Raw genomic sequence first — 15,830 nt, forward strand, 5'->3', positions numbered from 1 at the left:
AATCCCCCCCCCCCCCCGCCCAGTTCTCCTCATCTGCAGCTTCCAGGGCAAATGTGGCCTTTCTTAGTCCAGCTGCCCCCACAATCACATCCTGAGTCCCATGACCCCACCCCCAGGATGGTGGCAGAAGCCAGAGCCGCCCCCAATTCCGAATGATCCCAGTTCCCAGGTAGCCCCCTTTGACCTCCTCCCCGATGCCCCCCAGCTGCAGATGGTGAGAGAAAGTCTGGCTGTTGAATCTGGGTGAGGAGGCTAAGTGGCAGAGAGGAGCAGAGCTCAGAGAGGAGGGGAGGTGTTAGCCAGTGAGGAGAGAGAGAGGGGGAGGCGCGGCAGCTGCGGGTCAGGAGAAGCCGGCTCCCAGTCACCTCGGCTGTGCTGCCTGTTGACCATCCCGCCCAGGGTCCACCGGCGATCCAGACGCCGCAGATGGGCCTTGCGTCTCTTGGACACTGGTGTGGGAGATGGCAATGGAACACGCGGCCGACGGAACCGGCGGAGAGAATGGAGATGAGGATGAGATGGGAGGAGGCGGAGGGGGGGGCGGTTCTGGGAGGGAAGGTTCACACTCCCAGGGCATCATTGCCAGGGCCAAGGCCCAGCAGCATGCATCTGCTGGCCGGGGGGTGGTGGTGGGGGAGATAGATCTGCCCAGCGACACGGGGCAAACTCCACCAAAGCCAAACCATGTGAGTTATACCCCTAAGACCCAGAGGGGCTAAGAACTTAGAATGCTAGCATCTGAAGAGGGTCCTGGGTCCCAGGCTGGCACAAAGAATGGCCCTCCCAGGCAGCCCCAGGGAAAGATTGCTGCTTCCACCATGGCTGGGCAGTGACGGTTCCCAGGAGGGTATGGGGCCCACCACCACACCACCCATCTGTTGGCTACCCGCTCACTCACCATGTCCTGCTTGTGAGCCTAAGGCCACGAGCCAGGCACTGTATGCATCAGGAGAGACGTAGGGGTCCTTTGTCATGGGGCTCCCAGTTCCTACCATCTTGGGGGTACCTGTCTTCGCTCTCTCAGCCCTTCCCGGGGCCTAGCACAGGGCCGGACAGGCGGCCGAGCACTAGGAAACATTGTGGAGTGAAGTGCACACGGGGATGGATGCCCCAGGCCTTGGTTCTGCTCCTTCGCTGCACACCACCCAACAGATTTCTGGCAACAGGGCACCTGCCGCCCAGCTTCTCCATGCTGCAGACCCCTTTCGTCCAGCCCACCCCCCCTGGCTGCTATTGCCCGGCCCCCAAAGCCCTCTGCCTTCCTATGGGATGCCAGACGCTTGGCCAGGGCTGCAGGGCACCAAGTGGCCCCCTGCAGAAGCTGGGTGTCAGACTGCTCAAGTCTGGGGGCAACAGGTTGGCAGAGTCAAAGGAAAACAGTCCAGACACACCTGAGCCAAACCCCAACAAAGCCTCTGAGGAAGAATTTGCTTTTCTCGAGGCAGGAATGGGGACTTGTTTGAGCTGCTTCTCAGAAGCAGGAGGCCTGGACAAAAGGTTGGAGGTATGGATTCAGTTGAGGCCTCACTGCCAGGTTCCTGGGTCGCCTAGGGGCAGGCATGCTCTGTCCTTCGCTAAGCCTGTTTCATCATGTCATTGGGGTTGACATCTGCGCTGGCCTGAGAGGAGACAAGGGACTGAACGGGCTACAGGGAAAAGAAACGAGCTCCTGTGTGAGGCCAGACAGGGAAGGGCCCTGACAGCTGACCTCCCTGGCAGGTTGTTCAGTGGCCTCCCTGTGGGCAGAGGAAGCCTCAGAGATGCTCAGGCCGGGGGCCACCTGAGCAGTGAGTGTTACTTCCCCACTTGAAACCATGCACAGGGCCATCTTGCTGAAGCCTCACAAAAGCCCTGTACCTTCAGCACTATCTCCACGTTAGAAACAGGACACCAGAGGCATGGGAACGTTAAGAAACCCTTGGAGTCACACACCGAAGTGTCAGGGCAACACATGAATGTAGCCCAGACTCTAGGCCCTCTGATGTTCCTCCCCCTTGGCCCTGCACCCCTTAGCCTGCAAACGACGGGGAAGCCCACGTAAGAGGCTGGTGCCAATGCGAACCCACTAGGGAGGGAGGCAGGTCAGCGTCAGTGGCTGCAGGGTATGGGGGCACAGGCAGAGACTCAGATTCTGGTGTTGGCTCTGCCCTGAACTGAGGGCTCTGTGGAGGTGACACCTCTATGGGCCTCCATGTCCCTACTACCTCTGAGAGGCAACGGACCCAATGGTTCACTAAAGCACTTTTCCCGGGTTGGGCTTGGCCCTCATCATCATCAGTGGGTAAGAGGGTCTTCAACCTCCACCCCAGCCCTCCTACCTCCTACTACTAACATTTTAGGATGCGAGCATATGCCAGAATGCCTAATAACAGAAATAAACCCAAACAGCCAACTGTCTTTTTTTCCCCCCAAAGCAATGAAACGAGTTGTTAGGGAAGATTTAATGGGATGAAGGCTTCTAGGTTTCTGTCCAAGGGCTTAGAGACCTATAATGGAATGGCAATAGGCCTGGAGTAGAGGGGACCAGGGTGGGCTAAGTGTCTCAGTCACATGGCCGTGCGTACAGAGAGACTGGCGGACACACCACAGATACTGGGGCCCTGGGCTGGGGTGCTGAGCCCTGAGCTCTCCTGTTGAGCTGGGCAGAGATGCCCAAGATGTGATGATGAAGTTCACTGCTGTCCAAATGTTGCCAGGGGTCCTGGCACACAGGTTCTATCAAAAGGATGCTAAGGCATCTATCTGAAAGATGGTCACCCTGAACGCACATGCACGCACACACAAACACTTCTGAATGCAGAGTCTGCACTGGCTGCCCCGCTGATCCTTATTCCGTCAAGGTCAAAACCCTCTACAACCTGCCCCTGCTTGTTTTGTGCAAAGCACCTGCTCTCTCTTCAAACCAGGCTGCTGCGTGTGTGCACACAACTCCCTGGCTCCTTCCGGCCCTAGGACCTTCCCTGCCTATTTAGTGTCTGTCCTCCATCTCCTGACATCTGTGCTGACAGTCCTGGCATCGCCTTTTCAGGTGGGACTCACACACACCCTCTCAGAACTGCTGACGAGCACAATGCGTCATGCGTGGGCAGAGGGCGCAGTGGTCAAGACCACCAGCAAAGGAGACTGACCGAGGCTCAAGCCTGACAAGGACAAGCATGTAGCTAAATGTCTTGAAGGCTCAGTTCCTGCATCTGGAAAAAGGGGATTATATCAGGGCCTCCTAGGGTGGTGGCGAAGGCTCTTAAAGTACCAGGGCCAACATCTGGGAGGGAATAACACTTCACTAGACACTCTAGGGATTGCTGTTTCTGGGATGACCCCAGAATGTGGAACTGGGTAGGAGGCAAGGCCTGGTGACTGCAGATACACTACAGCAGAGCCAGCTCGGGGGCTAAATCCCTCCACCACTGCAGAGGTGCAATGAAACTGGCGATGAGACTGGGCGCGGGCTCAGCCCCAGGGTTCAAGGAGTAGCCAAGAAGGACTGGGTGCCCAGCCTGAACCTGCAAGCCCTTCCCGATGGAGCCTCATCCCTGGAAACCTGTCACAAGGTAGACATGCACCGCAGGGGCTGCAGCACTGGTCAGGGGACTGAAATAAAGCATTTACATGGGAGGAAGGGTGGGGCTCCAACCGCCTGCCGAGGAACTGACATTTGGGGCAAGGATGAATAAGGAGCTGGTGCTTGCTTGGCAGACTGCTTATTTTGGCCCGGGCAGCATGGAATGGAGGGTGTGTATGTGGTGGGCAGGCCTGGAGGTGGCCTGAGCCCCGGGTGGCAGGACTCCATCCCCCTGGCTGTCAGTTGTGCCCATTTGGACCATCCTCACTGACCATTAGGGCAAGCACTCCCGTTGCCAGGACACAGGGGGTTTGGAAGTTCTTAGGAGCAGAGCAGCCAGGAATTGGGGGTGGCTCGGAATCACTGGGCTCAGGCAGCCTGCTCTGGAGAATACCTAAGTCCACAGACAGGCGGAACAGATCAGTGCTGGCCTGGGGTGGGGGGAGGGGCAGGCTCTCTGAAATGCAGGGAGAAAACCCCAGAAAAACTTCACGAGGCCAGGGCTAATCAGAGGGGCTAGTGGTGTAAGGGCCACCTTGTGGTTCCTGCTACACTGAGAAATGACTCAAAGGCTTGTTCTCTGTGTCTGAACTGTTGGCCAGGATAACAGATAGCCAGAGCAGAGGCCTATGAACAGGCATACACAGCAAAAGTTGTGTGCACACAGCCTGCTGGGGTCATCCCTGTGGCAGAGAGCACACTGTGGGGTCGGGGAGGCAAAGGTGGGTCTCTGTGGGGTCCCCCACGGGAACCAAGGGCTTCTACAGGGAAAGAGAGCTTTGGAGTTCAGTCCTAAGACTATTCTTGCCAGTCTCTGCCCCAAAGTTGCCAAAGTCAGAGATTCACACTCCAGGGAAATTTCCCCTCTAATATGAGCCCCATGCAGGGCCAACAGGGGCAAACCTGGAAAAGGTAAGCTCATGGGCTCGCTTCAGTGAGATGGGGTCCCAAGGGCTGGCACATGGCCCAACTCACTTTAGGGGTTTTGATGAATTTAGGAAGAAGAGTGGGAAATGAGTTCACTCCAAGCGCCAGGAATGGAGTGGGTACCAATCTCTGAGGATTTGGAGGCAGCCCACACCTTGCATGTGCCTCATTATTTGCCCCGCCCCCTGAACCTGCAGGCCCTTACCTTCCCCAGTCTTGGAGGTGTTGATGTCTGAGTCATCCCGAGTACCATTCTGGGCCTCCAGGTAGGTGGCCGGGACCCAGCCCTGCTCCTCCGAGGTGCTCACAAACCACCAGCCTGCAGAAGGGACAAGAGAGAACGCAGTCATTAGGGCCCAGTGGGATTGGGTGGCGGCAGTGGGGGCAGGGCAGAGAGCCAGACAGCCTGGGCACCAGGCAAACACCTGGCTTGAGTCCAGCCTTGAGAGGCCTGTCCCTCACTAAGCAGAAACCACACATTCCAAGAGGAGGGCCCAAGGGACGGTGATCCCTACTTCCACAAATGCTTGATGAAAACATTTAACAGTAAAAGTAAAATAAGGATATGTCAAATGTGTGAAGCTGCCTTGTGGGAAAGGCCAAGGAAGCTCTGTGGCTGGGAGTTTGGCTGCTCTCTGCTTTCAAAGGTATTCAGAGATAAATGCCTCACAGACACCTTCTGATGGTCACTGGCTCCGTCACGGGTCCATGGGTTTGCACATTTGTGCTACTCACGGCTGCCTTGAAGTGTATTGACACGTCAATCATACTAAGTGGGCACCACACCCTTGAGCAACCCTTGGCAGTCACGGCCAAATGATAAGAGTCTTTCTCGTTCGTTGGTTCATTCATTTATCATTTAAACAAACGTTGACTGAGCCAAGTACTCTGAGCACCTGGGTCTTAGGACTCCACTAACTCCATCAGTCCTATCTCAGAAGATACGCTTCACACAACCTTGTCTTTGCCCCCCTCCCATTCCGATCCCTCTCTACCCCCAAAGCAATATGGCACTGATTCCCTTTTTTGTCTATGACAGAGCTCACCATTTCCAAATATGGACTGTTCCCTGTCAAGAGACCCAGCGCTTCTCCCTGGGTAGCACTGAGGCCCTGTCACTGCCCACAACAGGGAGCAGCTGTCCGAGTAGGGGGGGGGACAGTGGGAGCCTCCCAGGTGCTCCCAGGTGGAGGGGGCTGCTGAGAGCTGCTGTGATCATGGAGAGGGACAAAGGAAAACCATGCTACCACAGCATAGGACATCGGCACCCAGAGCTACCTCCCAGGTCTTCCACAAGGTCTCCATTGCCCCGTGTGACGGGCCTAGGATAGCAAACAGCCTGTGATCTAGTCTCGAATGTCCACTGCACCCCACCCTCTCCAGAGTTCCACAGCACTCTGCCTGCAGCTCTGCGAAGCCCATGACACATGGTGACATCTGTATGGCACCATAATGATGGATGCGTGTCATTACGCGCTCATCCACAGGGCACCAAGTGTGAACCCTACTATAAACCATGGCTCTGAGGGATTAGGATGTGTCCGTGCAGGTTCATCCACATCTGTACCACTCTGATGGGGTTGGCTGTGTGAGGGAAGCATGTGCGAAACCTCTGTATCTTCAGTTCAATTTTGCTGTAGGTCTAAAACTACTCTTAAAAAACAAAACAAACAAACAAACAAAAAAACCAGTTGCAACAAACAGGAAAAAGCCTTGGATGAGGAATCTCCGGGGAATCTCCTTGAGCTATTTGGTTCAAGGGCCTTCCTTAGTTGGGTCACTGTCATCCCTCCAGAACCCAGGTTGGATGCCTTCCCTCCCTCTGCCAGAGTCTGTCTTTCCCCGGAGTGGGATGGAGTGAGCCACCACGCCCACAGCCACTTGCACCTTCTGGGCCACTGAGCAGGCTCCCTGGAGCAGCAATGCCATCCTCCCAGAAGCCCCGGCCATTGTGGTATGGTTGCTTCCAAGACTGTGGCTGGTGGAGGCCCCAAAGAAGCCAGAAGGCATGGACATGCAGGGGTCTTTTCCCCTTCTCTCAGCTTCTGGGGGAGCACTCTCTGGAACCCCAGTAGTCTCTGCCAAGAAGCACTGTCCCTGGATGTTCTTCCAGAGTCTGGCTGGAGGGCATGGAACAAGACTCCCATCTCATGGGGATTTCCACCATCAAGGTGGTTCTGCCTCCTTGACCACAGTGGTGGGCACACCTGGTCAATCATTTTCTGACTGATTTGTTATCTCCCTGGACACTGTAACGGTTCTGGGGCTTTCTCTAGAACTGACAGGGGTACTTGGGTGATCTGAACACTAAGTACCATGTAAACCAGGGACCACAAGGGTATATGGGAAGAGATGGCCTGAGAGTTAAGTCACTAAATCAGCAGCAAAGTTGAGAGCTGGAGAAAGTCCCAGACTTCATACCTGGGTTCCAGGTATGCTAAAGTTAGGCCACCTGTCAGACTAATAAGTGAGCCAGTGACCTTATGTGCTGTTTAACCAACCCGGGGTGGGTTTCAGTCACTGACTGTCCTCACTAATGCCATACCTACTCAGCAACCACCAAAGTTCATGACTGAATGTCTACCATCGTGAGTCAAGTCTGGAGATGAAGCTCAAGTCCACTGACCACCTGCCACCACAGACCTCAGCAGGTAAGGACAGAGCCTTCCAAGCCACTCTGGGTAAGCAGCACCACTCCCAAATTCCCGCTCACCGAGATAACCTCCAAGAGCCTTAAAGAACAGTCACCATAATTCTCAATTTGGAGTCACTTCTGCGAGGGTCTTGAAGGCCAAGGCTCTCACATGATCCCCAGGTCCAAGCCCCAAGGCCAAAAATACACAGGTTTTGGCTCCCATACCTCAAGACCCTCAGCAACCTGACCACCCCCCAAAGCCAAGCCAAATCCCAGGAAGTATCCTAAAGGCTTTCCCTTAAAAGGGAGCTCTGCTTCCCAGGAAAGGATTTCCCCAGGATGGGCCTGGGCTGGAGCCAGGGATTTTACAGTCATTGGGAAAACATGGGGATGTGCCCAGAGGAACAGTGGAGCTTGGAAGCATGTGTCTTGGTGAGGGTTTGCTAAGACCCCTCCATGCCCAACCCCTCCCAGCCCTTTTCTATACCAAGGTGTGCCACTGACAACCCCAGCCTCTGAAACAATCACTTCTGTCCCCACTGGGAGAATATCCCCTCATTCCTTTGTGTGAGTCTATGACTTCCTAGAAAAGCAGGCAACTTGGTGGTCTCCTGGATGGCCAGGGTCACTGTCTTCTAAGCCTTCTATTTCTGGAATTTGGGCTCCAAAGTCATCCTCAGGAGAGGCAAAGGAGGTAAGCCCCTCTGTGGATACTGGGAGGGCTAGGGTTGGGGGAGGGGGAGATTTTCTTCATCAGTCTCATCCAAGCCTGTCTTGTATTCATCTGGTGTGAAGTGAGTCCATCAGCCTGCGGATGGATCTCCTGTTCTCTCCCTCTCCCCCTATGGCCATATTGGGGACCAGCCCCTGCATGGGCCTTTCCCCTTGGATCCAAGGCCCTCAGAATCCCAGGGCTCAGGTCTCTTTTTTGCTGGTGGTATTGTCTCCCCTACCCTTATTTCACCCTTTGGGATCCTGTGTACATCCTGCGCTCTCATTTTCTCCAGGAGCTAGGGTCCCTGCCAATTTTGCTGGGAACACTGGCCTGAGTTCCACTCCAGCCCAGAAATGTGCAGAGCTAGGCTGAGTGGCTCCCAGTCTCACGTCCCTCCGGCCTCAGGACCTGCAGAGAAGAGCCTGTTGCTGGCGAGGCCGTGGGCACCTCCACTGAACAAAGGACAGGCTCAAACACTGCCCAGGTGAGCATGGATGCCCAGTTCCATGCAGACCTCCCGGGATTCCTGGCACGAGGCGCACAGTTGGGTCTCCGGGGGAGGCTCCCTGGACCTGAGCCCACCCACAGCTGCTGACAACCTCTCCCAGATACCAGCACCTCAGACGTCAGTTGCTGTAACCGGGGCTCCTGCTGCTCCACCAAGGAGCAATTAGAGCCTGAACCCCTGGGGGGTAGCCCAGCTTGCCAAGAGGGCTGTCATCAGCCAGCCCTGTGGGGCTCCCAGGCTCACCTCCAGTGCCCAAGGTATCCTCTTTTCTGCAGAGGCTGAGTGTGTGGGCTGCAAGTGGGGGTAGGTATGGACAAGGCTTTGTATTTCTGAGTGCATGGGAGGTGGGATAGGGCCATGTACACATCTGTGTGGGTGCATGTGCACACGGAACAAAGATGTGTGTACATCTGATATACGTGATGATGATTATGGTCAGGTCCTAACTTTACATACGTTATTTAATCTTCAAGAATCTTGTGAAGTGTTACTGTCATCATCATCCACACTTTACAGATGAGGAAAAGGAGGCAAATATAGATCACAATTAGGAAGACACAGAGGTGACCTCAAGCGCAGGCTCCAGGAACCATATTCTTAACTACCACACAAGTGGATAAAAGGAATTTATCTGTTGTCTGCACAAGGGGAGAGGTGACTCCTTGAGAACATGTATTCCCAAACGCCACTACGTCACACATGTACCTGTACGTCCATATTGCTCAGTATGTGCTCTGCACACGGATACCATGGTGCAGGGCTGTGTGCGCTTCAATGTCTATGTGTACAGCTGAGGGTCCTCTGGAAGTAGAGGGTAATGTTTAGGGATATAGGGTCAGAAAGACTCAAATTCAGGTCCTGGTTTGCTGCTTCCTAGCTGTGTGATCTTTGACAAATTAGTAAACCTTTCTGAGCCTCAGTCTCCTCTCCCTGATAAGGGAGTCATTAATCCAGCTTACCTCGATAATTGAGGCATTCTTGTTGAAGCGCATAAATGAGGTATAAGTAGCTTAGCTTAGGGCCTAGCACAGAGTAGGAGGGTCAAAACCTTGAGGTGTTGCCAACATGATGGTGACTGTTTGGCATTCACCTTGGTGAACACAGTCAGCACCCACGGGTGGCCAGGTCGTGTCTTTGCCCGCAGAGTATATCAGGAGATCCTCAATCTAGCTTGGTAAATGGACCTGGATGTGTGTGTGTGTGTCCCCATGCAATCTGCGGAGTTTGGGGACGACCTTCAAGGGTTCCGGGGGGAAGCAAGGAGCCATGTTGCACAACACGGCTTGCTCTTTCCTTAGCTAATGCCATTTGTGATAGCAAGCATGATGGGAAATAGGGTCAGAAGGGAGATGTCTGTGGGCAGTTTCCCGCCTTGTCTTACATGTGTTGGGGTTATCTTCAGTCTGGCTCCTGTCCTTCAGCTCACACGGTCTCCCAGGACAGATTCCTACAGCTTCCTGTCTCCTGTCCTAGTGTCTCTGCAAGTCCTCCCCAACTGATCTCCAAATCCCAGAAGCGTCCAGAGCATCGACCCCACAGTTCACAGCTGTTCGTGCACTTGTTGAGACTTTAAGTACCACATTTGCCTGGTCTCTAGGGCAGAACTGAGCTTGCAGCAAACAGCCAGGCAGATGGGGAAACACAGGTACAGAGCCTAAGTGCTGGAGCCAAACATCTGACTTTGAATCCCATCTCGGCCACTTCCACACTCTGTGGCCTCAGGGAAGGGACTTAAGCTGTAAAGTCAGTCTTGCAGGCTAGTGTGAGGATGGGTAAGATAAGGAACAACGCACAGGCTCTGGCACAGTAGGTGCCCAGTAAGCGGAAGCTACGAGCTTTACTGAGGAACGAATATGTGGGAGAGGTTAGGTGGCCAGCACTCACAGATGCTCAAGGACCAGTCTGAGTTACCTCTGCATTTTTCATGTCCCTAGGAAGATGCGTCCAACCTCCAAGCTGGCCTCGGTTAGCCTTCCTCTCAGCCTTCATTCTCGGGAGAGAAAATGTAGTGAGGTTTTATTAAAGGACTTCTTGCTGCACTGACAAAGTGGCCACAGCTGTGCTCAGATGGGGACGGCTGTCCTGATCGGCTGCCAGACCTGGCCTATTCCTGAGAAGTCAGCCCTGTTTCTAGGCAGAAGGAAGCAAGCTCTTTTTTAGGAGGGGAAGGGGGGGGGGTGGGGGGCAGAGAACTTGGTGAAACAGGAAATGGTGGGGAAAACTCAAGGGGCCTGGGCTGGCTAGGAGACCCCTGAGCATACCACTGGCGGCCACGCTCCAGCACATCTTCCTACTCTACATGCCTCCAAGCTGGGATGCCGCCCTGGCAGGGGGCAGGACAGCAGCCACCAAGCCCGCTGTTTGGAGTGGGAAGCTGCAAACCACTGCAGAGGGGCCCTGAGAAAGGAGCCCACACATGCTGGATGTGCAGGAGAAACCTTCGTTCTGGGGGCTGCAGGTGAAGACGGAGAAGACGTCTGGGAGAATCCCTAGGTGGCCAGTCCACTGAATGCTGCCTGGGCCTGGTGGCTCCTTCTGTGAGGACTACATCTCCACAGCACCAGAAGAATGTAATTCAGCCAGGCTGGCCAAAAGCCCTCTGCAGGAGGCAAAGGCCCAGAAAGAACAGCATTGGCACTTGTCACAGCAGCCAACCCTGCTTGTGGGCCTCAGTAAGAACCCGCTCCGCAATGGTCCGGGGGCTAAGTGGGGGCACCCTGGTCAGGACCTCCAGCTCAGGGCAGGAAGGGGGACCACGCATCCTAGGTGGGGAAGGGGTCACCAGCCCCAAGAGGGAAAAGCTTAAGCCCAGAAGCCAGACCCTCCCTTTTTTCAGGCCAAGTGTAATCTTTGGCTGTTGGGCCAATTTCAAAGCCCTCTAAAAGGCACTCTAACTGGGGCTGGGCAATGCTGGCATTGCGGGAAGGATGGAAAGGGTGGAGAGGAAACTGAGACACACAGAGGGACAGAGTGGGGGGACAGACAGAAGATGAGGATGGGGGCCTTAGCATCTCCAGGAGGGGGCTGAGCCTGGCCAAAGGCAGCAGGAAGTGACGGGCACTCTCAGGCCACTGTTGTCCCTGGGGTGACCAGGCCACAAAAGCCTCCTTAATGAGAGAGGATAATGAGCTCATTAGGGCTAGAGGAGGCCAGCTGCACACAATTAGAATGTTAATAAAAAGTCTTCTGAGGTCACAGCTCAGCCTAGGACAAAACAGCTGGTGGGTGAGGGGGACCCTGCTACTTCCTCTCCCTCTGAAGTTCCCCCACTCCGTTCTTCAAGGTATAGTCCTCCATGAGGCCTTCCCTGACTCCTCCATCCCCATGACCCTGCCCACCCCAGGATTCTGCCCACACGCACTTCTTAGTGCCTCTCCCAAGACCTCAGTTTGGATCCTGGCTTTGCCATATCCTAGCTGGTGACCTGGAACAGGTTGCTGGGCTGCCTAGGCCCTCATCATACCAGGACAACATGAGCTGCCCACAGGGCTGCTTGACATCAGGGACACACGGTGTCCTCCATGACCAAGTGCCTTCTGAGCACCTGGTACGTGCAGTGCATTCCAGGCCTGGGGACACTGTAGAGGACACATAAGCAGGCCTCAGGCTCTCTTTCCCACCTCCCCCCTGCACTGCACACACAATGGGCCCAAGTACAGCCCTGGTGCTGAGGCGAGCAGGAGGGGCCAGACTCCAACCCAGCAGTCCTGGGCACATACTCATGGGGAACAGGCAGGAAGAGATTCAGAGTTTGGAGTCTGGGAGAGCCCAGCAGCCTTTAGGTTACTTCCAGGCCTTGCCTTTTTCTTCTTCTTTCCTCCAGGTCCTTCGTGTGGTCTGAGACCAGTTAAGGCAGGGCCGAGCACCTCTGGAGTGCTAATGTACGCCTAGACCTAAGAAAAGGGTATGGGTGTCCAAGTGGAGAAGCATGGGGGGATGGAGCCAGGAATGGCAGAGGCACAGTCCCAGGCTTCAAACACCTGCCTCAGACTCTGGACCCTTTGTTCAAGCATTTCTGTGTTCCTCTCTTGCAGTGGTTGGAGGAGGGGAGGGGAGTGAGGATCTGTGAAGTCCTGAAGCTGGGAGGGGGCGGGGGTGGAGTCCTGAGAAGGGGAAGGGGGCCGAAGGGAGCCTGGCCAGGCACTTATGACCACACCGCCCACCTGGCCGCACCTCACCTGGCACAAAGTTGGGCCCTAAGGGGCTACTTCTGCCCTGGATCCCTTTCCCTGACCCTGGGGCAGATGTGAGGTTTCTACCTGAGAGGGACCAGGGACACTGGAAAGGCTGGCTTCCCCTAATCATGCTGTGCCTTTAAGAACAACGAAAGGCGGCCCACCCTCAGCCAGGCCTCCCCTGGTCAGAAAGCTCTGTCACTGAGGCCTCTTGCCAAGACACACTCCAGCTCCCAGCACGCGGCCTCCTCGGTCCAAAGCAAACAGGAGCGGGTAGGGGCTCCCCTAGTCTTTCCCAGTGCACCCCCTGCCTTCCTGCCCAACCCATTCTTCTTGCTCCACCTCTGGCACCTATCGCTGCTCTGCTGCCCACAGCCTCACCTTCCCCCAGATGGGGGCTTTCAGGCCACCAGGGCCCCAGAACCTTCCCTGGGTGCCTGAGGCCTGGATTCCAAGACCATTAGCACAGGCTGCTACGTCAGTTTGGAAGGCTCTGTGGAGGCCATGGCAGGAAGACAGCGAGAACTGGGCTGTTGCCACCCCTCCCCCAACCCGGGTGCAGTCTGCTCACCTCACTGGATGGGCCCAGAAGGTTGAGGCTATGGCTGAGGCACCCAGGGGAAACCCTGACCACTGAACATTCACAGGCACAGAGGGGGCACAGGATGAAAACGATAGGCAGGTAAGAATCACGGTTTTCAGCAAGGGCTCTAGAGCCAGGTTGCCTGGGTTTCAATCCCAGCTCTCCTACTAACTAGCTATTTGAATTTGGGCAACTGCCTCAATTTCCTCCTCTGTAAAATGGACCTATAGTAGTACTTCTATCTCCCCGTGTTATAGGGAGTATAGGAATTAACCCACAAGAAGAGTTCAGGGTAGTGCCTGGTTCCCAGCAAGGCTTCCCAAAGAGCTATTGTTAAAGCTGAAGTGTAAGACACAGGGATTTTTTAAGGAAGGAATCACGACCTCAGTGCCCCTCAATGGCTAGTGCTAGGGCTGTGCAGGGAGGCAGGGTCTGGAGTCTCAAGAAGAGAGTCTCTTGATGTCACTGTCACTTGGTTCTGACCTTAGCAGGTCTTTTTTTTTTTTTTTTTTTTAACTTTATTTACTTATTTATTTAGGGAGAGTGAGCATGCATGTGCATGAGAGCAGGGGAGGGGTAGAGAAAGTAGGAGGGAGAGAATCCCAAGCAGGCTCTGGGCTGGAGCTCCCAACTGTGAGATCATGTCGGCAGGTCTCTATGGAAAGCTGGGTCTGGTTCTGCGTCTGGCATGCATGGGGGTGAGGGGCAAGGTGAAGTATAGAATACAAGATGGCACAAGGCCCTTCCAGGAACAGCGGAGCAGGGTGACCCAGACAGCCCGTGGTTGCTACAGTGCTTGCTGAAGGAACCACAAACATCAGAGAAGAAACTGAGTAGCCAGGGAAGAAGTGAACCTTGGATCGAATCTGGAGTGGAGCGGAGGGGAGGGGAGGGGAGGAAAGACAGCAAACTGATTGGCAGAACAGGACACAGTGATGGGAGTACTTGTGGCCCAACTCAGTAATGCACATGATGCCCCATGATGGGGATCTTGCCAGGTGAACTTGAGAGGGATACTCCCCTTCAATGTCACAGGGAGGTGTGAGCTTCTGAGAATCACATCAGGAAGGTTAAAGCCTCCCAAGTGAATGCCTGAAATAATGCTAAGGATAATAAAAGGGGCGTTCCCCTGATGTTCCAGGCAAGAGCTAAGTGGAGAGAGACAGCGAGGGTGTGGTGCCATGAGACCTGCATAAGCTGGGTGGGGGTCTGCTGGACTCCTGGCTGCGGCTCGGTATTTTCTCTCAGGAAGAAGAGTGAAAAGTGTTGACTGAGAGGGTGGTGGGCAAATGGACCCAGGGCGGGTACGGGGGCAGCACTGAGAGGCTGCCCTCCACAAGCTCTCATTACCTAGCAGTGGGAAAAGATCAGGAGAGCACTTGACAGAGAGCCTGCTGGGCCCCCACATCCGCAGTCCTAGAAGATGTGGACTTAGAAGCATGGCCAGAGGACACAGCACGGGCAGAAGTGCCAACTTCCAAGGAAGAGGGTAAATCCCAGAGATGGGCAAGCTCAAGGCCGGTCCTGATTGGACTCCTCGAGGAGAGCCTGAAAGGGGTTCTGAGCATTCCCAAGGCAGTGCCGAGCAGAAGACACAACAGGAAGGAAGGGGGCCAGACCACGCTGGATCCTGATAACGAGTGAGCCGCTAGCCCGGCGGGTCTGGGATGTGTCACAGCTGAGCCATCCGGGCCTTGGGGCTCCCTGGGGGCTGTGTTTCTACACTGAGCGATTAGAAGGCGAGAGCTGACCACTTTCAAAGAGGGTGTGATGATTTGCTGGTTACAAACCAGAGGGGTTTCTGCCGGGAGCCTGTCCCACTGAATGTTTTAATCAGTCCTGAGACGAAGACAGAGGGCTGAGCAGGCGGCACCACCTCATTTACTGAAAGCTATGCCNTTTGAACAGATAATGACAGATCAACTGGGACAAGATGAAAAGGGGTGAACAGACCACAGAACATGGCTTAGTACAGTGATCTTATAATTTACTGTGCAAACTTTCTGGAGTTAGTGGAGGGTGCTATTCATAACTCTGCTAAAATATTAGGTGCCAACAGGGAGTGTTCTGGGCAATCAGGTTGTGTGGGATGTCCCTATTGGACAGCGAGGACGAGACACGTCCTGGAGTTTGGGGGGCTGTATGTTCAGGAAGTCATGTCTCCAGGTCTGTGAAATCTTAGGCTACATTAGGAATCCCCTGACCTGGTGACTTACCCACGGTGCTGGCCTTGGCACCCAGGTCTGACAGCAACCAAACAGCTCCCTTTAAAAAGGACTCCAGCTGTCGGTTGCCTTGCAGAAGACGACCAACGCCATCTGCTCTATTATCCCCCAAATTTCCACATGACACATGAGCCAGGGAAACTGTCCCCCTTATCTGCTGCTTCTTCATTCCATCAGTGTCTACAAATCAGACTCTGTTCTCAGGAGTCATGGGCGTGGCTTGCCCTCCCTGCTTCTTGCCCTGTGCCCTGCACCCCACCCCAGAAGGGGGCAAACAGGTGGTTTCAGGCCCCATCTCCGGGTTGCCTCCCTCTCGCCCTCTCTCTGGGCCCACATGGCAGGGGCAAGGCAGGGCACTCAGGCTGACAGAGTTTTCGGGCACAAGATCTTAACCAAGGGCTTTGCCAGGAGAGAGTGACTTTGGATCAGCATTTCTCAACCTCAGATGTTTCCACACTATGCAGGGCCTCTGCCATATCCTTGTACTGTGTATGCTGTGG

The 15,830-nt window shown here is 54.8% G+C and overlaps 1 protein-coding gene across 2 annotated transcripts in view; it reads right to left on the minus strand.

Moving 5' to 3' along the window:
* The window catches only part of SH3PXD2A (SH3 and PX domains 2A), a 232,485-nt gene that overhangs the window by 16,922 nt on the left and 199,733 nt on the right, over window positions 1-15,830 (minus strand). For both annotated transcript variants that reach the window (XM_077748467.1, XM_077748468.1), the window contains 2 exons: window positions 4,695-4,808; window positions 366-449 (listed from right to left, as the gene is read on the minus strand). In XM_077748467.1, the coding sequence (XP_077604593.1) occupies window positions 366-449; window positions 4,695-4,808 (198 nt within the window). The remainder of the gene's footprint in view (window positions 1-365; window positions 450-4,694; window positions 4,809-15,830) is intronic.

This window comes from Crocuta crocuta, unplaced genomic scaffold (genome assembly GCF_008692635.1).
Source record: "Crocuta crocuta isolate KB4526 unplaced genomic scaffold, BGI_CrCroc_1.0 scaffold619, whole genome shotgun sequence".
NCBI lineage: Eukaryota > Metazoa > Chordata > Mammalia > Carnivora > Hyaenidae > Crocuta > Crocuta crocuta.